This window comes from Cucurbita moschata, unplaced genomic scaffold (genome assembly GCF_002738365.1).
Source record: "Cucurbita moschata cultivar Rifu unplaced genomic scaffold, Cmos_1.0 Cmo_Scf00036, whole genome shotgun sequence".
Lineage (NCBI taxonomy): Eukaryota > Viridiplantae > Streptophyta > Magnoliopsida > Cucurbitales > Cucurbitaceae > Cucurbita > Cucurbita moschata.
The window spans coordinates 16,270-39,295 of record NW_019268552.1 but is presented as its reverse complement, the minus strand read 5'-3'; the positions used below and the strand labels follow the sequence as shown (position 1 = coordinate 39,295).

At 36.5% G+C, this 23,026-nt stretch overlaps 4 protein-coding genes across 4 annotated transcripts; 1 reads left to right on the top strand and 3 right to left on the bottom strand.

The window, feature by feature from the left end:
* Positions 1-275: 275 nt before the first annotated feature.
* On the bottom strand, positions 276-11,443 carry LOC111431709 (starch synthase 3, chloroplastic/amyloplastic). The gene is made up of 17 exons (XM_023068420.1): positions 11,318-11,443; positions 10,959-11,230; positions 10,523-10,595; positions 9,168-10,430; positions 8,194-8,408; positions 7,304-7,574; positions 6,972-7,147; positions 5,540-5,647; positions 4,951-5,060; positions 4,353-4,458; positions 3,484-3,654; positions 2,822-2,950; positions 2,250-2,432; positions 1,944-2,075; positions 1,760-1,871; positions 950-1,073; positions 276-641 (listed from the first exon to the last, which is right to left on the bottom strand). The coding sequence occupies exons 2-17, from the start codon at positions 11,088-11,090 to the stop codon at positions 512-514; spliced, it is 3,435 nt and encodes a 1,144-aa protein (XP_022924188.1). The 5' UTR covers positions 11,091-11,230; positions 11,318-11,443; the 3' UTR covers positions 276-511.
* Positions 11,444-12,710: 1,267 nt separating this feature from the next.
* LOC111431710 (ATP synthase gamma chain, chloroplastic) lies at positions 12,711-14,292 on the bottom strand. Its single transcript, XM_023068421.1, has one exon. The coding sequence runs from the start codon at positions 14,027-14,029 to the stop codon at positions 12,899-12,901; it is 1,131 nt and encodes a 376-aa protein (XP_022924189.1). The 5' UTR covers positions 14,030-14,292; the 3' UTR covers positions 12,711-12,898.
* Positions 14,293-15,556: 1,264 nt separating this feature from the next.
* On the bottom strand, positions 15,557-18,308 carry LOC111431321 (pentatricopeptide repeat-containing protein At1g11710, mitochondrial). The gene is made up of 2 exons (XM_023067912.1): positions 17,985-18,308; positions 15,557-17,801 (listed from the first exon to the last, which is right to left on the bottom strand). Exon 2 carries the CDS (start codon positions 17,761-17,763, stop codon positions 15,808-15,810), a length of 1,956 nt encoding a protein of 651 aa, XP_022923680.1. The 5' UTR covers positions 17,764-17,801; positions 17,985-18,308; the 3' UTR covers positions 15,557-15,807.
* Positions 18,309-21,562: 3,254 nt separating this feature from the next.
* LOC111431376 (putative hydrolase C777.06c) lies at positions 21,563-22,684 on the top strand. The gene has a single exon (XM_023067999.1). It carries the CDS (start codon positions 21,563-21,565, stop codon positions 22,592-22,594), a length of 1,032 nt encoding a protein of 343 aa, XP_022923767.1. The 3' UTR covers positions 22,595-22,684.
* The last annotated feature ends 342 nt before the right edge of the window (positions 22,685-23,026 follow it).

The following is a 23,026-nucleotide window of genomic DNA, read 5'->3' as shown; positions in this document are numbered from 1 at the left end:
GGTTTATGACAGTTGACAACCCCACAGGCAGTATTAAAACTATCATTTCTACCACCATCTACCACCTGAATGGCTGTCCTAGCAGAAGCAACTTCAACCATCAAAACTATAATAATAAATACCAAAAAAATAATGAACAATTTCAGTGGTGAATAAGTGACTCTGCATAAACCACTTAATCCTATTATTAGATTCCATTTCTTTCNTTCTTTTTTTTTTTTTTTTTTTTTTTTTTTTTTTTTTTTTTTTTTTTTTTTTTTGAGGACATCAGAACATATTGCTGCTCACTAAAGCGATGGCATTTATGTCAAAGCTGAAATATGTTCTCAATGTACAGAAAAAATGAGTCCTTGGTCTAATAATAAAGGCAGTCAAGTCACTACGTGATAAAGAGGTATCTTTTAAATACGAGGGATGAAAGCCAGAATTATAACTAAACCTGTACATTACGTTGAGTTTGAGGCAGATTGGCCCTGACATTGCTCCCTTCTTCAATTGTTCATCTGGTTTTTCATTTTCGTGCTGCATGATAAAGCTCCAAGTAGTCGAGAGCAGGCCGATTCCAAGACCAGTCTTGCTCCATCACTCTCTTGCACAATGAATGGAACCAACTTCGATCGTTATACCATGCAGAGATTGCTCTGAAATGAAAAACGAAATTTCTTGAATAGAAATTACTGTAACATGTATATGATCATTTAAATGGGAGGAGAATGATGGTGGTGGTACCCATCGCTCTCAACCTTTGTCCCATGTTCGTCTAACCAGATAAACAAAACGAAGAGAACTTATAGTAATCAATCATCAGCAAGTAAAGTAGTAGAGTTTGTCACTTTTGTTCACTTTGTCTTGGGATACCCGGGCAGCCGGTATGAAGAAAACATATGAACGGAAGAAAACTTGTAATGAATAATAAAACTTGCTCATCAGATTATGCGTGTTAACTTACCTATTAAGAGCATAATCAACACCAGATGGATCTGCTCCTTCAAAATTGAATCCATTTGGTTCAAGGCCTGCTGCTTGTGCTCTTTCTTTATCATGATCGACATCAAACACTGTGTCATGAAGTCCTACAAATAATAATAGAGACTTAAGCGTATAATTAGTTGCGTTGTTGAAACGAAAAATGCCTTTTTTATTTTTTTACTAAGTTTCAAAAATGGTAATGGTTTTACATTTTCAGCTTTTACATTCTTTACCAAATCCTGTCTTCTTTGGACTTTTCCTTTCGAGCTTCCCCTCAAGGTTTTTAAAACGGGTCTGTTAGGGAGAGGTTTCCACACCTTTATAAAGAATGTTTCGTTCTCCTCCCCAACAAATGTGAGATCTCACACTTTATGACCCATTCCTATCACTGGCATTTTATTTGAGCTATGTTCATAATTTTTTAAAAGAAAGGAAAATTTTCCACTATAATATAATAAAAAAGCACACCACCCCGAAGGCCCAAACTCTAACACATCAAGACTTTTTTTTATTTTTTTTCTCCTGCATTAAGCTTCAACTAAAGATTCGAACATGCTACCTCTAGAAAGGTGTTAATGAAAGATCACAGATATGAGCTAATCAGGCCACCCCTTGGGGTCTCATTATAATATATATGGTTTTCTTTCCATTATTGCATAACAACTTTAAATGCAGATGTTGCAAATTTAAGTTAAAGAGAAACTATTAGTCCTAGAAACCCTATCAGCAAGAAATAGGTAGCTAAAAAGGGAATATGTCACTCTTTACGAGACAAAAATGTTGCCCAAACCTCCAGTTTTTCGAACAACAGGAACGGAACCATATCTCATTGCAGTGAGCTGAGTTAGACCACATGGCTCAAAAATTGAAGGGACCAGTATCATATCTGCACCAGCATAAATCTGCAATTATTGAATAGATGGGTTAATAACTAAATCGGAACAACTACTGAATTGAGTTCTGCATCAACATACCAAGTGCGAAAGAGGCTCATCATAAGTCAAATAAAGGCAAGCTCGGTCTGCATAAGATGAGTGCAACTGATTCGCTAAATTCACAAAATCATTTTGAATGCGTGGATCAGGAGCTGAACCAAGCAACACGACCTGCAATACCACAACTCATTAGCAACAACATCTAGGACCTAATCCTAATTTAATTACATTTCTTAGTAAAGCAGGCTTGACATTAGAACAAAAACCAAATATTAGCTGTAAGACTAAAAAGGAACCATACTGTAGTTTCAAGAAAAAACAAGGAAGCAACATGAGAAGATAAACCTGTCCACCCCGATCTAGAGCTCGCCAGATAGCATGCTTGATCAGATGAATACCCTTTTGATGAGTTAGGCGAGTGATAATTCCTACTAAAGGAAGATCGGACCTACTTAGGCCAAGTCTCTGTTGTAATGCTTCCTTAGCAGCCCTTTTTCCCTCAACAACATTCTCGGAAGTGTAAGATACCTGGAAAGTTCATATAAATCGACATCAGAATAAACTTCATAAATAATACAGTTCCAAAGTAAAAGGCAGTTAAATCAGGTTAATAACAGATTATTTCAAAAGCCATAATTCCAGTACTAAATTTCTCTTTGAGAAAAAACAGCAAAATAAGAGGTAAACACATAAACTTCAATCAATGGGTAAAAAGTGAAAATCTATCCATATAAGAGAATCTTTGGAGTAAATTTGTGGAGAAGCAATACTTTACTCTGGCATTTTTGCACTTGAATACATCAACTTTTAGGAAATTTGATTAGTTGCATTAACTTAATAACTTTTTTTGAGAAGGGTACTAAAAATAGTTGCAAAAGAAGAAAAGCAAGGGACCAAGAGAATCTATACACACTTACAGGAATAAACTTGTCATTATATGGGTCCCATATGTCAGGGTCAATTCCATTCACTATGCCATGAAACTTGTAGAGATGGGGAGCAATGACAGGATTTCCCGCGACCTCCTTTGAGTATGTAGGAGACACCTGCATATACACACACGCAAAAAAAATTGATCGATAATGAAGGAAAAACTACAAATCAATCACAGAGAAGGCCACAATCAAATATGACCACAACTTAGGCTTTCTATCTCATCTCCTTTTATTAACATTCCGATCAATTAAGTAAACATAATGGGGATATTATATTATATTAGTTCAAGGTATCAAAAATATTAACATCTAGATTGACTGAGAGCCAATCAAGAAACATTTGACTCTTGGCACATCAAAAGATCGAGAAATATTCAATCTCTTGTTAAGAATTGAAGATATTGAACCAGGATAAAAGATTTTCAAAGATATCATGCGTGCGTAACTTCTTGAAGGAGGAATAATCTTGAAAGAAAGAAATTCAGTTAAATTTTAAAACGTCAGAGAACAATGAATTCACACTAAAAGGACTGATAGGCCAGCACACCTAGTAAGAATCAGAAAGTAATCAATATCCAGAAATAATGCATCGAAAATTATGCATGGTCAAACTATTTATTGCTTAATAACAAGAAATTACTAACAGTTGTAGCCTTGTCCGAGAACAACATTGCTTTCCCAATAAGCTGCGCTCCGAACTCTAAATTGTGAATAGTGAAGACAACCCGCGCTTTAGTAAGGCCATAGTGCATGTATTGTTCCTTGAATAACCAAGCAACTGGTGCACTAGACCAATCATGGCAATGGATAATATCCTGCCGAAGACAAAATATAATTAAGAATGTAACCATTTGTCGTCATGATACACATGTATAGAAGGAGAATTAAAATATCCATCAAAGATCTAATTGCCTAAGTAGTCTCTCATAAGATGGTGCCCGTTAGGCAAGAAGGACAACATATCACAAAGCCACTAATTTATACCATACATATAAGCTCAAAATTTCTTAAAATTTCTTAACAAGGATTCTCAATATATTCAGATGACATCTCGCTTTTTCTAGAGAGGTGAGGGATTTATTGGACATGGCCTTATCGTACCAACCCTTCAAGAATGTAAAAGTCTTGCTATGGAAAAATATCATTATGGAATATAAGGAAAGAAAGAAATTCAAGAGTATTCACGGAGAAGACACAAACTTATACAAAGTTCTTTGACAATATTGTTTACCATGCTATATCTTAGTGTAAATTGTCTAATACTTTTGCTTCCTATAGTCATACCTCCCTCATTGTACATTGGGAAGATTTTTTTTTTTTTTTTTGTAAACATTATGGATACACACCCCTTTTTTGTAAATTTCAAACATGAATGAAATTTTCTCTCACAAAAATAATAAACATTCGCAATCAACATGTTATTTTTTGCTCCATTCACGAATAATACAGAACAGGTTAGAGAAACTTACATAATAAAACCACTACCAATTAGTATTAGTTAAGTGATACTTACAGGATGAAATCCTCCTTGGAGTAAGAATTCAAGAGCAGCATTACAAAAGAAAGCAAACCTCTCCCCATCATTTGCACAACCATATATACAACCTGACCAAAACAATCTAAGAAGTGGATATAAATATATTAGATATTTATTTGAAGTGATCCTGTAAAGATGAAGCTCAAGTGCAAGCCTAAAGGTGCCAACAAAGGAAACAGATATACGTTCTCATACTTCATAAGAAAATAGAAGGATTTTGTTAGGGGAAAAATCAAACGAAACAAGAGAGAAATAGAAGCCGAAGGGGGTTGTCAAACAAGTAAGCCTCGAGGGTGTCGTCAGAATATCCTTCCAACGAATAGTTTCTGAGGCACGATACCACAAGGAGTTGCATACGCGACGGAACTGGACCTTATCAATCAATCTTTCTGACGAGATAAGAAATGAGAATCAATATATAGAAAGAAAAAAAAATGCACCAGTCACAAGTGGATATTCCTCTCCTTTAGCAACCAAAAGCCAAGGCAGAAATAAAATCCAATAATACACCTATTCTAGATCACATCATGTCATGAAAACCTAAATATTTAAAAGACATAGTTATAAGATTTACCCATTTTGAGGCTCCAAAAAGTAAACAGAGAGCCCTTCCACTTTTCCGAACCAGACTTTTATTTCTGTTCCGCCCCAGAAATAATTTTGTCGATGGTGAAAATTTTCCACCTACATCATGATTTTTTTTTTCTTTTTGTCAAACTGTCAACGTGTAAATACTGAGAGCAAGGAAAACAAGAAGAAAGATCCATTGTGAAAAAGCATTTACAATGTTTCAAGACAATCAACATTCATAATGTGCATCTTTTGGAGACCCTGAACCTGAGGATATAGTAAAAAGGAGGAACTACGAAAAGCTCTGTTTAGGCAAAAACTTGATCAATCTGGCACACTAACACATGAGGATCGTCTCGCAATACATCACTAAATATTCTTAGCAAACATCTTTTGCTGAAATCATTACAATGAAACCAAGCAGGTCGCAAATATTTCAAGGTTTTCATCAAATGTGTATTCTATGAACGGTAAAAAAGTGAGAAAATGGGACAAGCTCGTGTGTGTGTATATATATATATATATATATATATTCAGTAATAAAAAGATTAAAATGTAGGAAGATTTACGAACTAATTGGAAATAAAACTTACATTGCTGAGGTTCAGACAGTCATATTTAGGAAGAACAATGTCCACATTGTGGTTCAAATCTTGAATGGCACGGGATAAACTAGTCACAACATCACCAAGACCTCCAACCTGGATAGCAAAGTAAATAAAGAGATACAAATGTATGAGTACTACTATCTTATAATATCTACATTAACAAAAGTGGGAAAACATATTTATCACCACAATATCCTATAAGTAAGACAGATTCAAGTAGGATTGACCATCTTATCTTGTCTAGTGTTCAAATCTAAATTAAGGAACTTGTTTTTATTGTCTCAAAAGCTTCGATCTTAAGACAACTTCTATCTAACCTAATCCTTTAAATTGATGTGAATTGATTTGAAGGTGTTTAGTGTTTGAGTCATAAAGTGATACGAAATAAAGTGTCTTAATCATGCCACAAAGATTTCATCGTGGATGACAAGATCCATACATGATATTTGGATTAAAGAGGTTTTATTGTATTTTTTAAGTTTTAGAGAATTATCTTTAAGATTATAAGTTACAATTAGCTAGTGCCTATTATGTTATTGATGACCCTTTAAGGTTTATTTTCAATGCTATAAATAGTCGTTCATGTTGTTGATTTAGTAAAAAGATTTTGGATATTAAAATGAAGTTTGCATATTATGCTTCTTAAGCCATGAGCTTGTTCCTTTGCATTTCTTGTGTTTAGATTTGCATACTAGAGTCATTTAAGTAGTCTTGATCAAGCTATCTTGTGGAGTGATTCAAATCACGAGTTTAGAAACGAGGTTTCTTTACTCTTGATCTTGATCAACAAGGTAATCCGTTCCTAAACTTTCCCTTGGGTTGATTTCTTATCGTTTTTTGGGTTCTTGGATAATTTAGATCGAAAGGTCTGGTTATTCAACAAAGTTGTTAGATCAAATTCCAAGAATTTCATATGAGAAGGGTTAATAAAACTAAAGGATCACCCTAACCAGATCACAAGTATTGTCGTATCTTTTGGTATCAAGGCTTCTTTGGTACCACATTATTCGATTCAGTTCTAGGATCTAGAGATTAACAGGCGAATCTTTGGAGTTCCTCATCAAAAGGCTAGTAAAGAAAATAGTTCACAAAATAGCTTTTTTCTTTCTTTCTTTTTTATTTTTTAAACACAAAATCGCTTTTTTAAACCAACTATTTTAGCAGTGTTCCAACACTCTATAGTTCGTGAATTGCAAAAATAGTCCTACTTCGTTAATCTTAGAAGAACAAAGAGTACAATGAATTGTAGTTATTATCTAGAGCTTCTTATTTTGGATTGGAACACCCTGCCTTCTTTAAGCTCCTTTTGTTGGGCTAGCTTTTTATACGTCCTGATATATTCTTTCATGTTCTCTAATAAAAAGATCTTATTTTTCATCGAAAAATAGTAATAATAAATCAACTCGGAATGAAATACCTTTGCAATAGGGGCCATTTCTACAGCTATATGCACAATGTGCAATGGTGGCTCCTTAATTATTCCACCCGTCACAGGTATATGGTAATCCATGCCATTCTTATTGTCAAATATCCCACCATCTTCCAATTCAGAAAATACAAAATCCATCATATATGCGTCCAACGGAACCTTAACTGCCGAAACAAATAAAAACAACATAAACAAGCATATCCTAAAGGACAAATAGAGAGAGTAAAGAGAGAATTTTGCATCAAAATTGCAGGTTAGAAAACATTAAGGACGCCATTAATCTACCAAATGATTAAAAGGTTTTAGAAATGGAGTCTCACCAGTGGCTTTCACATGGCTGCCACCATCTGCAGGCAACATTTTTTGTGGTAGCAATGGACCCTTACGGTGGGACCAACGATTAAATGAACCTCTGAACCATACTTCGGGTTTTCCATTCAGAGGGGTATTGGTAGGATTGTAAAAGACTGTCACTGTGCTTCCTGCTTGAACCTCAAGAGGATCAGTAAACACTATGTGCTTCTGTGACAACAAAAAGTTTTTCATGGTTCTTTCCTTTGTCTCAGATTTCATACGGGCAGTTTTTTCAGCCTATAACAAAGAGACGTACAAATTAGTAGAGACAATAAAATTTGATTTCTTTTTACAAGAGACACTTTCATTGATAGATGAACAAAAGGGAGGTCAAGGACTCCCAGAACACCAAAATGTGTATTACAGTAAAGCTTTGAAATTGAAAATTAAAGTAGAAAGACTAGTCTATAAAGAGTTGTTTACATTTAAACCAACATAAAGCATGAAGAAAAATGATTCAGAAAAACTGGAGTCCTAAAAATCCTCCCATTCTGCACGAACCAAAGATTCCATAAGAAAATCTTATTGATAGCAAGCCACCACCACATTTGGTGTACTCAAAAGAAGGGACCGATAAAAAAAAGGTTGGATAGTTAAGCCCTCAGGCAAAACACGAATATCCCGAGTACCTTTTCAGACAAACAATTAGACTAGGTTACAGAATAACTGAATAAAGAAAGAAAACAAATAAAGCAATTAGGCAGCAATTCAGGATACTTGATATCATCTGCATTGAGCCAAGATATATGAAAACCTAAAAATTTCGGTATTCTGTAACGATATCTGTGTAGAATTGTTACTTTCAATTAAAAGGAAATTAAATTTTGAGTCCACTGTAAATTTTTGGTGAATCGACCTTGGCACGAACAGCCTCCTCCCTTAATCTTCTCTCTTCCTGAAGTTTCCTATAAATCTGATGTTCTTCCTCAGCCCAGTAAAGCTCCTCAGAAATGACTTTTGGAACAATGGCATGGAAATCAAGATGTTTGTTGTTATCATAAATATTTGCCTTTTTTGGTGGTCCATCAGCAAGAACCCAATCCAGAACAATGGCTCGGTCAGGTACTATTACTGCAAAAATGTAGAGTGGTGCATATGCGATGAAACTCAATGCTAACTATAAAAATGACATTTAACATCAGCCTTCAAATAAAGAGGTCAGAGTACTCGATTAAAATTTTCCCACTTAAACCAAGGGCACCTATAAATTTAAGCCTCATTTAATCCCCCACATACATTTTTCTAGAGCCATTAGAGAAGATGTTGGTCTGAAAACCAAAAATGGTAACATTCTCCCTCCCATCCAATAATGATTAACAACCTTGACCACAAGCAGACAAATCATTTTGGTTGCTAAATATCACATTATGTATAATTTGGGGATAACTACCTTCAAAATCTTTCAAAAATTTCTATTACGAAGGATCTTTATTTTGTGGAGGGAAAGAACTTGTGAAATATTATGGCGGAGCCACACAGAACACCTGATGTTTTTCTCTACATTTTTTCTATTGGACAGGATTTTTCTTATTCTTGAAAGTTAGATCAGCCAAACATCAGTTATTTGCTGTAGAAAGGCCTTGCATGTAAAACAATCCAAGCAACAAGATGGATGGTAATAAGAGCTCTACATTTTTCAGGCCTAGCATTTTTGCTCAGTCATCAGAAGCGATTGTCTTCAAAGGGTTATTTAAGAGAAAAAGTCCTCTAGGCTTCTAAGCATATGTAGAATTTTCTAGAAAATTTTCACTACTTCGTAAATACACATGAGTTACTCAGATCTACATGCTGCCACAATATAAAAGGAATATAAGACACATTTACACGTACCATCAGCATACCACCAATCACAATCGTCTTTTATCTCAGCAAAGACAAGCCTTTCAATAATGGATAATCCATCTGTCCAATTATTACGCCCACCATGAATCCAAAGCTCTTTTGCATGAGCCAGAGGACCTGATTTTTTATTATAGTATAACCTGACTGAGTCTCCACCTTTAAACTCAGCAGGTTTAATGAACCAAACATTATCAACAGATTTCACTGCCATTTTTGAAAGCTGTTTTACCATCTCTCTTATTTTTTCAGTCTCTGCCTTCGCCTGGGCTCTGTCAGCTTCACTAGCAACCTTCTCAGCTTCTATTCGCCTCGTCTCTTCTTCTTGTCTTTCCCTTTCAGCCCTCTCTTTTGCAACTCTTTCCAGTTCTTTACGTTTCTCCTCCAATAATAAATCTTCAAACGTAGAGGCATCCATTCCGCCTTCCACAAATATGCAGAAATCCTTTCCATTATTATTTTCATAGACATCTTTACCATTAAAGAAGACGAAGTCTATCTTGTAAGCCTCTTTGGGAACATGAATCTGACAAGACCACCAATCCCCATCTAGATTTGCTTTGTTTAGCCTCATTGTGAAAGATTTCCAATTCCAGTCATTGAATGCTCCCATGACCAAAACATCTGGCTCTCCATTCAGAATGGAAAGACTCCTATTAAAGAACAACTCTATATTTTGATCAGGTTTAACAACTGGAGGAAAAACAAACACTTGATTTCCACCGAAAAAGTTTTCCTTAGCCAGTCTCTCAATTTCCTGTCTCTTTGCTTTTGCTTCCATCTCCAATTTTAGCTTTAAAGATTCTTCCTCAGCTAAATTTTCTTCTGTCTCGAGGGGTTCATCTTCCGCAGAGTTATCTAGGACATCTGAAAATGTTTCACCTGGTTCATTCTCCTCTCCTTTCTCCAGTGATCTTTTTTCTATCCCACTTAACCTACCTGCCATTCCATTGTCTATTGCTGCAGTATTTTCACCAACAGAAGTAGATTTACTTGTCAAAGATCCTTTAACTTCTGCATCGTTCTTTTTAGCTGCTAAGTCCTCCTCATCCCCTACCTTCAATTTAAGTGCTTTCTGATTGGGCTCTGTGGGTGTACTAGATTTTAGCGTTGCAGAGCCTTGTTTCTCTTCATCTCGACTCTGATCTTTTTTAGGGCTGCTTGCTCCAACAGGAACTTTGGGTTTGAATCCTTTTGGTGCAGAGCTTTCAAGTCTCGCTGTTGACATTTTCCTAGATCTCCTCCTTGAAGAATCTACAAGGGTTCATATTCAGTTTTGAACTTTTAAAAATTACGGATAGGAAACCAAACTACGAAATATAAACGCGAAGAACAACTGAAAAAACCTGAATGACGGGCACAGGCAACAATTCTGAACGACCTCCCGGCTACAAGATGCCCTCTGAACCATAAGGGAGACTGAACCCATAAAAGTAAAGCAATAAACGCAGGTTCAGGTACATCAATCTCAATTCCAAATCTCAGAAATATAAAAATTAATACATCTTTCAGAACTCTTCCCATGAGATATTGAAATTGATCGGTTCCACAGTACATTTCGACGTATATTTCAACAAAGATTACATAATAAAGACGACACATATCCTCCAAATTGATAGATAACGGATAGATAAGTGAAAAGGAGTTCACTCAAGAAAGAAACAAACCAGCGACAAATAAGAACTCCAATGAATATCATTCGAACCAAAGATCATAACAACCAAAGAAATAGAAAATCAAAACACGCAGAACAGTGGCACCAACAACGAAAATGGAAAATACCAGTGAAGTAGAAATAGTAGACGATGCTCTATTTCCATGAATGAGTCTGAACTTCAAACTCCCCGCTTGTGCCTCACTCAAATTCGTGCTCCTCCAACTCCCCGACACTTGTGCTTGAAGTGCCACCTCCATAAGGAACTAAACGACGACAGTACGAAAACTCCGGTTTCTACTCTTCTTCTTCTTCTTCTTCTCCGTTCAACTCAAAACCAGAACTATTCCTTCAAACAAGCTTCAGATCGCACTCCCAAACAATCTCCTCTAGAATTGCGCTATAGAACAATAATTAAAGAGAGATTAAAACAAACAAACTAGATCCCAATACGTAGAAAAGGACGAAAGCTTCAATTAGCACACACCATGCAATGCTCCGCCGATAAACAGCCAAAAGAAGAAATGGCTACGCTCACAGCCATCCGAAGCAGCTAGCAAGCACGAGATTATGGTCCAGTAAAAGCCTGTGATTTTCCGTTGAAAGGGAGGGAATTAATCAACGGTGCGAAATGGTTCTTGAGTTAATTGGTTGTGTGATGGGTCGCCAATGGAAAGGCGCAATCAGAAATTGCCACGTCAACGTACCTCTCAAAACATACTTAATCATTAATCACTGATTAAGACTGACACGCATGCATAATCCCTCATGTGATGATCATACCTAATCGGTTAAGATTTAATTTCCACCCTACGTTCCTTTTTCTTCACCATTTATCCTTATTTCAATGCTAGCGGTAAATAATATATAGGTTAAATAATGATTTTATTCTCTTAATTATGGTCCACTAAAATTAATTTAATTGTTTTAATTGGTTCTCGGCTTTCCAGGGTTGTTCTGTTCTCCTCCCCAATCAATGTTGGACTATCACAATCCTCGCTGGCACTTGTTCCTTTTCTCCAATCGATGTGGGACCACCCCCACCCCCCTTCGGAGCCCAAGTCCTCGCTGTCACTCGTTCCTTTTCTCCAATCGATGTGGGACCACTCCCAAATCCACCTACTTTCGGGCTCGTGTTCTCACAGGCACTTGTTCCTTTTCTCCAATCAATGTGGAACCACCCCCAAATCCACCTCCCTTCGGGGCTCAGTGTCTTTACTGGCTCACCGCCTCATGTCTACCCCCTTCGAGGAACAGCGAGAAGGCTGGCACATGGCCCGGTGTCTGACTTTGATACCATTGTAACGGCCCCAAATTCACCACTAGTAGATATTGTCCTATTTGGGTTTTCCCTTTCGAGCTTCCCCTCAAGGCTTTAAAACGCGTCTGCGATGTTCTGATCTCCTTCTCAACCAATGTGGACTATCATAATTATTAAGTTTAGAGACTTATTAGACATATTCTAAAATTTAAGGATCTAATATACATAAAAGTAAAGTTTACAAACCAAGACACTTCAAAAAAATCTATAGACCTATTTGACATAGAACCGACTAAGCTTGAAATTTAATTATTATTTTTATACTTATTCATCACATTTGAATAGAAAAAAAACATCATCTCGTAAATATAGTTTCTTCCACTGAAAAATATCTAGACCCCACGAGTCTAAATGTTTATTATCGTACATCAACCATCTTGATTAGCATTAAACGTCAATTAACCCATCAATGTCTATTAATAAAGACGTATATCAATGATATACAAAAGTGAAAGAGAAACACATGAAAATGTATATTAACCGATCCAAATGGAGGCATCTAAAATGAATTCGATGAAATTAAAACTGGAACATAATTCGATCAGTTCGAGAGAAGGAATTACGATAGAATATAAGCAGCAGAGACTGGAATTGCTTTAAAAAGTTGACAGTTCCAAGGGAATATAAAGTTCGCAGGAATATGAAAGGCTTACAGTTCGCATATATTTGATAAAATTGCAGAATTGAATGATATGAGTGGGATATAGAAACATGGGTTGAAGTATATAAGGGAAGGGAAGGAAGAGATCATGTCAAGGCATTAGCACCAGCAACAATCTCCAATATTTCTCCAGTGATCTTAGCTTGGCGCTGTCTGTTGTACACAATCGACAGAGTCCTCTTCAGCTCAGAAGCATTGTCACTGGCACTGCTCATGGCGCTCATTCTAGCAGCGAGCTCACTGGCCAGAGACTCCTGCAGTGACCTCAAAATCTGGCTGTTTAAATACAGAGGCAATAAAGCATCCAAGATCTGAACTGGGTCTTGCTCAAACTCCAAAATTGGGGAGAAATCTGAGGTGCTTGTCCTCACCGTATCCCTCTCCACTGTCAGCTTCCCTTCCTTTGTTGTCAACCTGAAAAATTCATCTTCGGCGGCGTCGACACAGACACCGTTTATGTCGCAGATCTCGCCCTTGGGCGAGAGCGGAAGAAGGGTGTGAATAACAGGGTCGGATTTCACCAATGACACGAATTTGGTGTACAAAAGCTCTACTTTGTCAACCTCCTCACTGATGAAGAGGGAGAAGACATCATCAGCAATGGCTTGAGCTTCTTTGGCTGTCGGAAGCGTGCCGCCTTCGAGGAACTTATCGACCGGAATGTAAGGCCGACGGAGGAAGTAGGAGTTACCCTTTTTGCCAACGCTGATGACAGTGTACTCAAGACCCAATTCCTTCAATTCCGAGATTCTGGCTTCAGCTTTCTTAATGATGGCGTTGTTGAAACCGCCGCAAAGACCTCTGTCGCCGGTGACAACAACTAATGCAACTTTCTTGACTGGTCTTACTTTGGTTAAAGGAACATCTACGTCTTCTGTTTGAAGTTGCTCATTGATGTTGTAAAGGACCTCAACCAAGGCTTCTGAGAAGGGTCTTCCATTAACGACAGCTTCTTGAGCTCTGCGGACTTTGGCAGCGGCGACAAGCTTCATAGCTTCAGTGATCTTCTGGGTGTTCTTCACTGAATCGATACGGTCTCGGAGATCCCGAAGACCGCAATGAATTGGGGTAACTGACCATGATCTGGTAGGGTAGGTTGAGGTTGAGTTGTGGGAAGGGAGCTTAAAAGGGCTTAGAACTGATCGGAATGAAAGGGAGGAGGCATCAGAGACGGCGGATTTTGAGGACACCAACATGGTGAGATTTGAACAAGACATGGTGTAGCAGCGGAGGAGGAAGGTGTAGATTGGCGGAGAAGAGGAGGTGCAGAGAAGGGCTGGGGTTATTGTTTGAGTGAAGTCTTATCTTCATTCATTGGCGATGGTGGTTCTGGTCCGCAAGAAAGGAGTGGAAATCTGAGAGAGGATGAGGCTTAAGGATAACGATTTCGACAGTTGAGATGGGCAAGGGGCTAGTCCTTGATTCAATTAGTAATGGTGGGTCCGTCGGTTCTACCTGTCATAGTGGCCTAATTGTGGATACTAGTTTTTGAGTTTTCAACTATTTTTTTCAAATTCTTAGCGAATATTCTCCAGCAAATCTTGGGTCTTTTTCATGTTGATCCCGGGATTAAACTTGAAAGAAGGTATGACAAATAGTAAAACTCTCAAAATAGATGTAACAGCGTAGCCGATATCGTGTGCTTTAGCCCGTTTCGTATCGTTTTCAGCCTCACAGTTTTAAAATGTGTCTATGCTAGGAAGAGGTTTTCACACCCTTATAAGGAATGCTTCGTTCCACTCTCCAACCCAATGTGGGATCTTACAGTCCACCTCCCTTGGGGGCCCAGCATTCTTGCTGGCATACTGCCCAGTGTCGGGCTTTGATGCCATTTGTAACAACCCAAGCTATCACTAGCAGATATTATCCATTTTAGCTTGTTACATATCATCGTTAGTCTCATAGTTATAAATGCATCTATTAGGGAGAAGTTCACACACCCAAGAAAATGTTTGATTCCCCTCTCTAATCGACGTGGAATCTCACAATCCACCCCCTTTGAGGGTCTGACGTCCTCGCTAGCACATCGCCCAGTGTCTGGCTTTGATACCATTTGTAACAGCCCAAATCATCGCTAGTAGATATTGTCTATTTTCCCGATATGTATCGCTGTCAGCTTCACAGTTTTAAAACATGTCTGCAAGGGAGAGATTTCCACACGCTTATAAAGAATGCTTTGTTACCCTCTCCAACCGATGTGGGATCTCACAATCCACCTCCTTTGAGAACCCAATGTCCTCGCTTGCACACCGCCTAGTGTCTAGCTCTGATACCATTTGTAACAACCCAAGCCACCGCTAGCAGATATTGTCCGTTTTAGCCAGTTATGTATCGCCGTCAACCTCATAATTTTAAAACGCGTCTGCTAAGAAAAGGTTTCAACACCTTTATAAGAAATGTTTTGTTCCCTTCTCAAACTGATGTGGAGTCTCACAATCCATCCCCTTTGGGGTCCCGACGTCCTCGCTGGCACATCATCCGGTGTCTGGCTCTAATACCATTTATAACAGCCCAAGCCACCGCTAGTAGATAATTGTCCGCTTTAGCCCATTACATATCGCCGTCAACCTCACGATTTTAAAATGCATATGCTAGGAAGAGGTTTCCACACCCTTAAAAGAAATGTTTCGTTCCCCTCTCCAATCAATATGAAATCTCACATCAGTAAGTCAGCATGAGAGAGGAGATCTATGAACAACAGACTCCCAGAGGAAGTTAGATCATGTTGGGGAAGTTGTGGAATCTGTAGAACCAAAAATATAATTTTACTACCTGAAAAAGTAATGAATTTACAAGTAATAATCTGCATTTGATCTATTCAACTACTGGGTGACCACCTATTCCAACAACAAATTATAAGCACAACAGGGAGAAAAGACCTGCATTTGTTATTTGAAACAGTTTTGAAGCAACAAATGTGAAATTTCCTGTTCGTTTGAGAATGTTCTTCGTTGGAATCATTCATCCCAATCGCGCTATGTTTACTGGCTACCCTTCAGCCTTGTTCTTGAAGGCGAGGGCTCACAAGAGACTGGTATGTTTGCCTATCAGGAACTGCTCCTTTAAGCACCATATAATCATGTAACTCAATGACATCCTCGGAGCCACAATTCTTAACAAAATTGGTGATGAGGGTCGTGTATGTTATAAGGTCAGGAACTATCCCCTGTGTACTCATTGCTCTCATCAGTTCCTTGGCTTGATGGATCAATCCCATCTCGCACAGAAAGTTGATCATTATATTGAAAGTAACTATGTTAGCCAAACTCCCCACGTTAATCATTTCTAAAAACAATGCAAAAGCCTTCTCAATCCTCCCATTAACGCAATATCCATGTAGCAATGTGTTATACGTTACTGAATCGAGGAAACCATTCTTCTGTAATTTGTCTACCAAGAGTTTGGCAGCATCAATTGAGCCTTGCTTGCACAAGCCATCTAAAATAGAATTATAAACCACCAAGTCGGATTTTCCACTTGCCTTTACTGTTTTATCATAAATCTGAATTGCAGCTTCCATTTTTCCTTCCTTGCAACATCCATCAATCAGAGTGGCGTAAGTAACTATGTCGGGTTCAATACCACGAACGATCATACTGCTCAGCAATTGCTTGGCACCTGCTGTCTTTTGGCTCTGGAACATATAGTTGATGAGAATGTTATGAGTAAAAGCATCTTTTACAAGGTTCCTTTCGAGAATGTGGTCGTGAATTCTTAGCGCTTTATCGAGATGTCCATTTATACAGAGCCCCTTTGTAAGGATTGAGAAGGTAACCTCATCTGGAAAGATATGCCTATTGATCATGTCAGATATTAAAAATGAAGCTTCTTCTAATTCCCCTTCCTTGTAAAGCCAGTAGACGATGGAGTTATATACAACAGTGTCTGGAATCAAGCCCATTTTAACCATTTCTTCACACAGCCTAAATGCCACATCCAAACTCCCTTTTCTAGCATATCCATCAATCAAAGTGGCATATGTTGTCACGTTGAAATCTACTCCCAGCTTAATCATTTCACTAAGAACATTTTCTGCAGACTCTAATCTCCCTATCTTGCAGAACCCATTAATCATACAATTATATGAAACTATATTAAGCAATACACTGCCTCCTGAAATTACCCCCATGTTCCTTGCCAGCTTTAGAGCAAGATCCATGTGGCCCATTTTACTTGCTTTATCAATGATCATATTAAAAGCAACGACATTAGGCCAAATTTCAATCTTCAGCATCAAATAAACTACAGAGATTGCTTCTAGTAATTTACATTCCTTGCAAAAGGCATATATAATCAAATTGAAAGTGTTCACATTTTCAATGTAACCACTGGCAACCATTTCCTTATACATATTCCAAAACTTATCAATCTCATCCAACTTTAAGAGCTGATTTAAGAAGTTATTCCAAGCATGAATTGTAACCCAGAAACCTTCATCTCTCAACTTTTTGATAACGTTGTATGCACCTTCTGCAGTCCCTAACTGAGTGCAAGTCCTCACCAGTGCATCAAAGACTGCCGAATTTGAACTACAAATTTCATAGCTATCAATCAACCCACCCAGAACCTCCAATGGCGACTTACCATCTTTAAGCATTAAACTCTTCATAATAGACAGCGCATCATCAAAATTTCTAGAATTGACTAACACGTGAACTAAGGTACAACATGATTCCAATGAGTGTGAAATGTTGTCTCTTGCCTCAACCCAATTGTAGAATTCTAAAGCTAACTGCGGAGAGGTGCGAAACTCGCGAACAACACGACAAACCAACGAATTGGTGAGACTTGGTGATACTTGCTCCAAGAATTTCCATCTTCTATGTTTTAAATTAACACAAATTGCTTTACAAATAATATCCTCTGTGCTTGGACTGAAAAGCTTCTTACCCGTATGGAAACCTCGGCTAAAAACACAACTTCTCCTCAGAAAAATGAAGCTAAAAATCATGGAATGCTGAAAACCCAGTTCATGAAATATCCTAATATCTGCAAGTAGAACAAAACGAGTAGAAATTCAACTAAGTAAAGCTCTAAATACTCCCATATACATGTTGCTAAGAGACTTAAATTGTGTGAAGCAAAATAAAACCCTAATTTCGCTCAAATATAACAAACAGGAAATATAAATCAGAGAATAACCCAACCTAGCTATCAACAACAGTATCTTACCTCCCAAGCTTCGCCAAGAGTGCAGAGGATACAGGAACCAATGAACTCGATGCAGTATGCTATACAACGTCTTCGAACCTTCGCAGTTCGTATTCAGCTCCCAACACTGGAACTCCGGTCTCGTGCAATCGGAACTTGACGTGACTGAAAGCCGAAGACGATAACAAATAGAAGCTGCGAACTGCGAACAGCAACGCAGCTATTCCACCATCGTCAAAATGACGTTGAACTCGCCACTGAAGAATTCGCAGCCATTAATTTTCCCGCGCGACCCGGTTCTGTCTGAAACTTCTGTACCATCTCGAACGCCGTCGTTCCGTTGCGGCAGAAATAATGGAGGGCCGGAACTGTCGTAAATACAACCCGTCTATTACTTAGGCTAAGATATGCCCTACAGGCTTTGAGGCTACAACATGCCTTTCGGCCCATTATTTTATAGCCCATTATTTTACGGCCCATTATTTTACGGCCCATTAAATTACCCAAACTAAAAGAGTTAAGAACCGTATGTTATTGTGCACGTGTTATTTATCTTTCTATAATATTCTAAATATTCAACCTTCATCTTTTGCCTTCAATTTCATTATTTTTCATTAAAAAAAATATTAATGTAATTATAAAATGCATTATCAAATATTTGTAACACTAAACATATTAAATTGTAACTTATAAGTTAATTAAGAATTTAAATTACCAAATATATATAGATATTATATATTTGAAATATAAGAAGTGTATTTATGACGTAATATTAGAGGGAAAGAAGGAGTATATTGAGTTAGAGTAACGCTACAATCACCTAGCTTTGACTTAGGAGGCACCGTGAACACAACGTCGAATCAAGGATTAATGGTGGGATCCGCCTCGTGCACAGCATCTGTCGGTGGCCATCCAACGGTCATGAATATTTGCTATTTTGCCTTAAAGAATTTTTTATTTTTGCATTTAAATCAAACCATTATTAAAAGTAATACTCTTTTCTTTCACTATATATATAATTTATACTCCGTGTCGGCATCCGTAACAGTTGATTGAAAAGCCGTGAGCTCCGTCGTTTGCGGCGATTCCAGAATAAACCGGTTCCACCGGTTTGTTTTCATCCAAGAAAATGGTCCAAAGAAAGTCACGAGATCCAAAAAAAAAAAAAAAAAAAATTATTATTAAAACGGTTAAAAGGTATTTTAGAGGTAAAAACATAATTTCTTTATTTAATTTTAAGATTTGGAGGGAAGATCGAATACAAAAATAAAATTGAGATGAAAGGTGTGTATTCTAATCCATATTCACGAGGTTTACAACCTACCTACTAATACCTAAAAAAAATATAAACTAATCAAATATTGAAAATAAAATAAAATATACTACTAATCAAATTATATAGAAAATAATATTAAAATATAATATATAAAATATATTATATAACTAATATATTATTCAAATGTTATGCCTTAACAAATCCCAATATATATATTTAAAGGTTTTATTGCAATATTAAATTTTGAGAATAAAATATTTGTGGGAATTAAAGATAATTTGTTGGGTTGATATATATATATATATATATTTAATTAGATTGAATTTTTTAAAATATTTAAAATCCGGTCATGATTTTTTATTTTTTTAGGTTTAATTTAAAATAGAGTTACAATTTAACCAATTTAATTCAATCCTATCTTATTTTTTAAAAATTCTTATAAAAAAATAACAATTTTTGTGGTGTAAAGTTAGTAATATATTGTGATAGTTTAATATTTGAATTTTATAATATTTTAATTATTAACTTGAATAAATATATTTTTTTAATAATTAAAAAACAACCCTACAACTCAACCTAACCCAATTGGAAGAAATGCTTGGGTTTCTCTCTTACACACACTAAATTTCTTAGTTCGGCTAATCCCTAACTGTAACAATCCAAACTCGCCACCGTCAACCTCACAATTTTAAAATACGTCTAAATAATGTTTTGTTCCACTCTCTAACAGACGTCAAATCTCACGCTAACAAACATAAATATCTAAATTGACTACCACATTTCTTTTCGATATTTGAATTTTACTCGTTGAACTAAAAAACGAGATACAAATATACCTAATCTTTCACGACATTAGATAAAAAACGAGTGGCACCCAAAAAAAATAAAAAATAAAAAATAGAAAAGCTTCAAGTATTTGGGGGCGTCATCATTCGATGGAGTCCAACCATAATGAATTGTCCATATCCATCCTTTAAAAATTCAGTCGCTTTCTCCCATTTTTATTTCAAAAACAATTATATTATTATTTGAATCAAATTCCAATTAATTTCCTTTGTTATATAATATGCAAAACTTTGTCAAATATTAATAATTGTAAACAAATTGTTAGCTTAGCCCCCAACATGTGTCACCAATAATGCAATTTAAATAAATATTAAATTCTCTTGCCTTGAAAAGTAACGGACCAATTTGAGCTATGTTCTTGTGGGTAAATATTATTTATTTATTTTAATAATAGCTCTAATAATTTAATAAACAATACATAAATTATTATTTTAAAGATTGTTTGACATCTCTATTTTAAAATAATATCAACTTAGAGCAAAATTAATTTAAGTAACTATTGCACCTTTTTGTACTTTAAAAAAAATTTAAATTAATAAAAATACATATAAAATCACTTTTAAAAAGCCTCGAGACCCATTAAAAATGTGCTTAACCAATACTTTTGAACTTTTAATAATGTTTTAAAAAAATACTTTTTAAAAAATTTAATTAATACTAACTTTTTTAAAAAAGAATTAAAAATATTATAGTATAAAAAAATACTCACGAAAATTTAAAAATAACATTAACACAATTTACGTTTAAAAAATATTAAAAAAATTCTTACTATAAATATATAAACGAAAACCGTTTATTGACGCCTCATAGATATATCCCTTAAAGGTTAACTTTTGAAAATTATACCGGTAATATTGAATTTTTGTTTTTTTTTTTAATTTAAAAGTAATCATTATATTTTTTATATTAATTACTTTCATCGAAAATGATAATATATCTAAAAATATTTTAAGTTTAATTTAGCGTTTAGTTATATTAAAATTTATTTTATTGATAAAATGGACACGTGGATAAGAAAATATCGGATCTCACTGGAAATAAATGGATGCAGACTCCATCTGTCAATATTTAAGAAGAAAGTCCAAAGGGTTATTATTAAGAGGATATTTTGCCGTGATAATTAGTTAGAATATATATCAGATATTTAGGGAGTTGTTAGTATAGATTTTATTAACCGTATATTTTATTTATTTACCAAATTTAGTTAGATATATATTTTTTCTATTTTTAGGTATTAGTTGATAGTTTGTATCCTATTTAAACGTTGTAAACCTGAATGAAGATCATACTTTCGATCCCAATTCTATTTCTATTTCTCATTCTTAACATGGTATCAGAGCCGATTGATTATGAGCAACAGTGACAGAAGCTCCATTCTGAGAGACATCGAGGTCCGCCATTTTTCCCGGTGATTCTGAGTTGTTGACGTTGGTTGGAGAAAAACGGGGGCCAGAAGAATTGAGAACGTGAAAGCGCGATGACTCCTGAGACAACAGAAGATGGAATTTATAGGGGCCGTCGTCTTGGCACGCGAAAATGGTTAACGGTCTTGGCAGTTATCAACGTCATTGGTACTGGTTGTTCCATATATATCAAATATATCTTCTTAGGAACTGGTTGTTCCAGCGCCGTCCCCAATGCAATGTGTCTGATCCAGCCCTCTGATCCTCCTTGCCGCATCTGTTCCCAGGCCCTCTCCGTTCCACCTGAGAAAAACCCTAATTACAGGTGCAATACGTCTCTTCTCATTGACTATTGCCAAGTGGATGGCAGCCACCATTATATTTTGATTGATGTAGGGAAAACATTTAGGGAGCAAGTACTACGATGGTTTACTCACCATAGGATTCCTAGAGTGGATTCAATTATTTTGACTCATGAACATGCTGATGCGATTCTTGGCCTGGATGATGTACGTGCAGTACAACCTTTTAGCCCTATAAATGATATTGATCCCACACCAATTTACCTCAGTCAGCATTCAATGGAAAGCATTTCAGTGAAGTTTCCTTACCTAGTCCAGAAGAAACTTAAAGAAGGCCAAGAAGTGAGACGAGTGGCACAGCTTGACTGGAAGATAATCGAGGATCACATTGAGAAGCCCTTTGTTGCATCAGGCTTACAATTTACTCCTTTGCCTGTTATGCATGGTGAAGATTATATATGTCTGGGGTTTCTTTTTGGTGAAAAATATAGAGTAGCTTATATTTCTGACGTTTCACGAATTCCTGCAAGTACAGAACATGTTATTTCAATAAATGGAGCTGGACAGTTGGATCTTCTTATCTTGGACACGTTGTATAAGACTGGATCCCATAACACTCACTTTTGCTTCCCACAGACCCTGGATGCTGTGAAGAGGCTAAACCCGAAACAAGCCATGTTAATTGGAATGACGCATGAATTTGATCACCATAAGGACAACGACTTCCTGCTTGACTGGTCCAAAAGGGAAGGAATTCCAGTGCAGCTTGCTCACGACGGGTTAAGAATTCCTGTAGGCCTTTAAACAGGCTATACGGACCACGAGTCAGTACCTGATTGATATACATCTCATGTGTTTTGGGAGGATACAATTCATTCTTTTTGAAACTATACTGGAAACAATATATTCAAAATTCGCCAAGGACAAAAAGTGTGAACACTGCAATAAAAGTGGTCATACAATCAATGAGTGTCGAATTCTTAAGTTTCACTGTAACTTTTGTGATAGAAGGGGCCATACAGAAGATCGGTGTCGACAGAAAAATAATTCTGGAAGGACAAGACAAGACAATCAACACAATAACCGTGGATATCGATCATCTGCAAATATGGCCGATGTTTCACAGTTGAATACAGAAGAACAGTCACCTAATTCCATTCCAAATTTTTCTTCTGAGCAATTACGAGAGATAGCACAAGCCTTATCTGCAATCAATCATCACCCTTCTGGTAATTC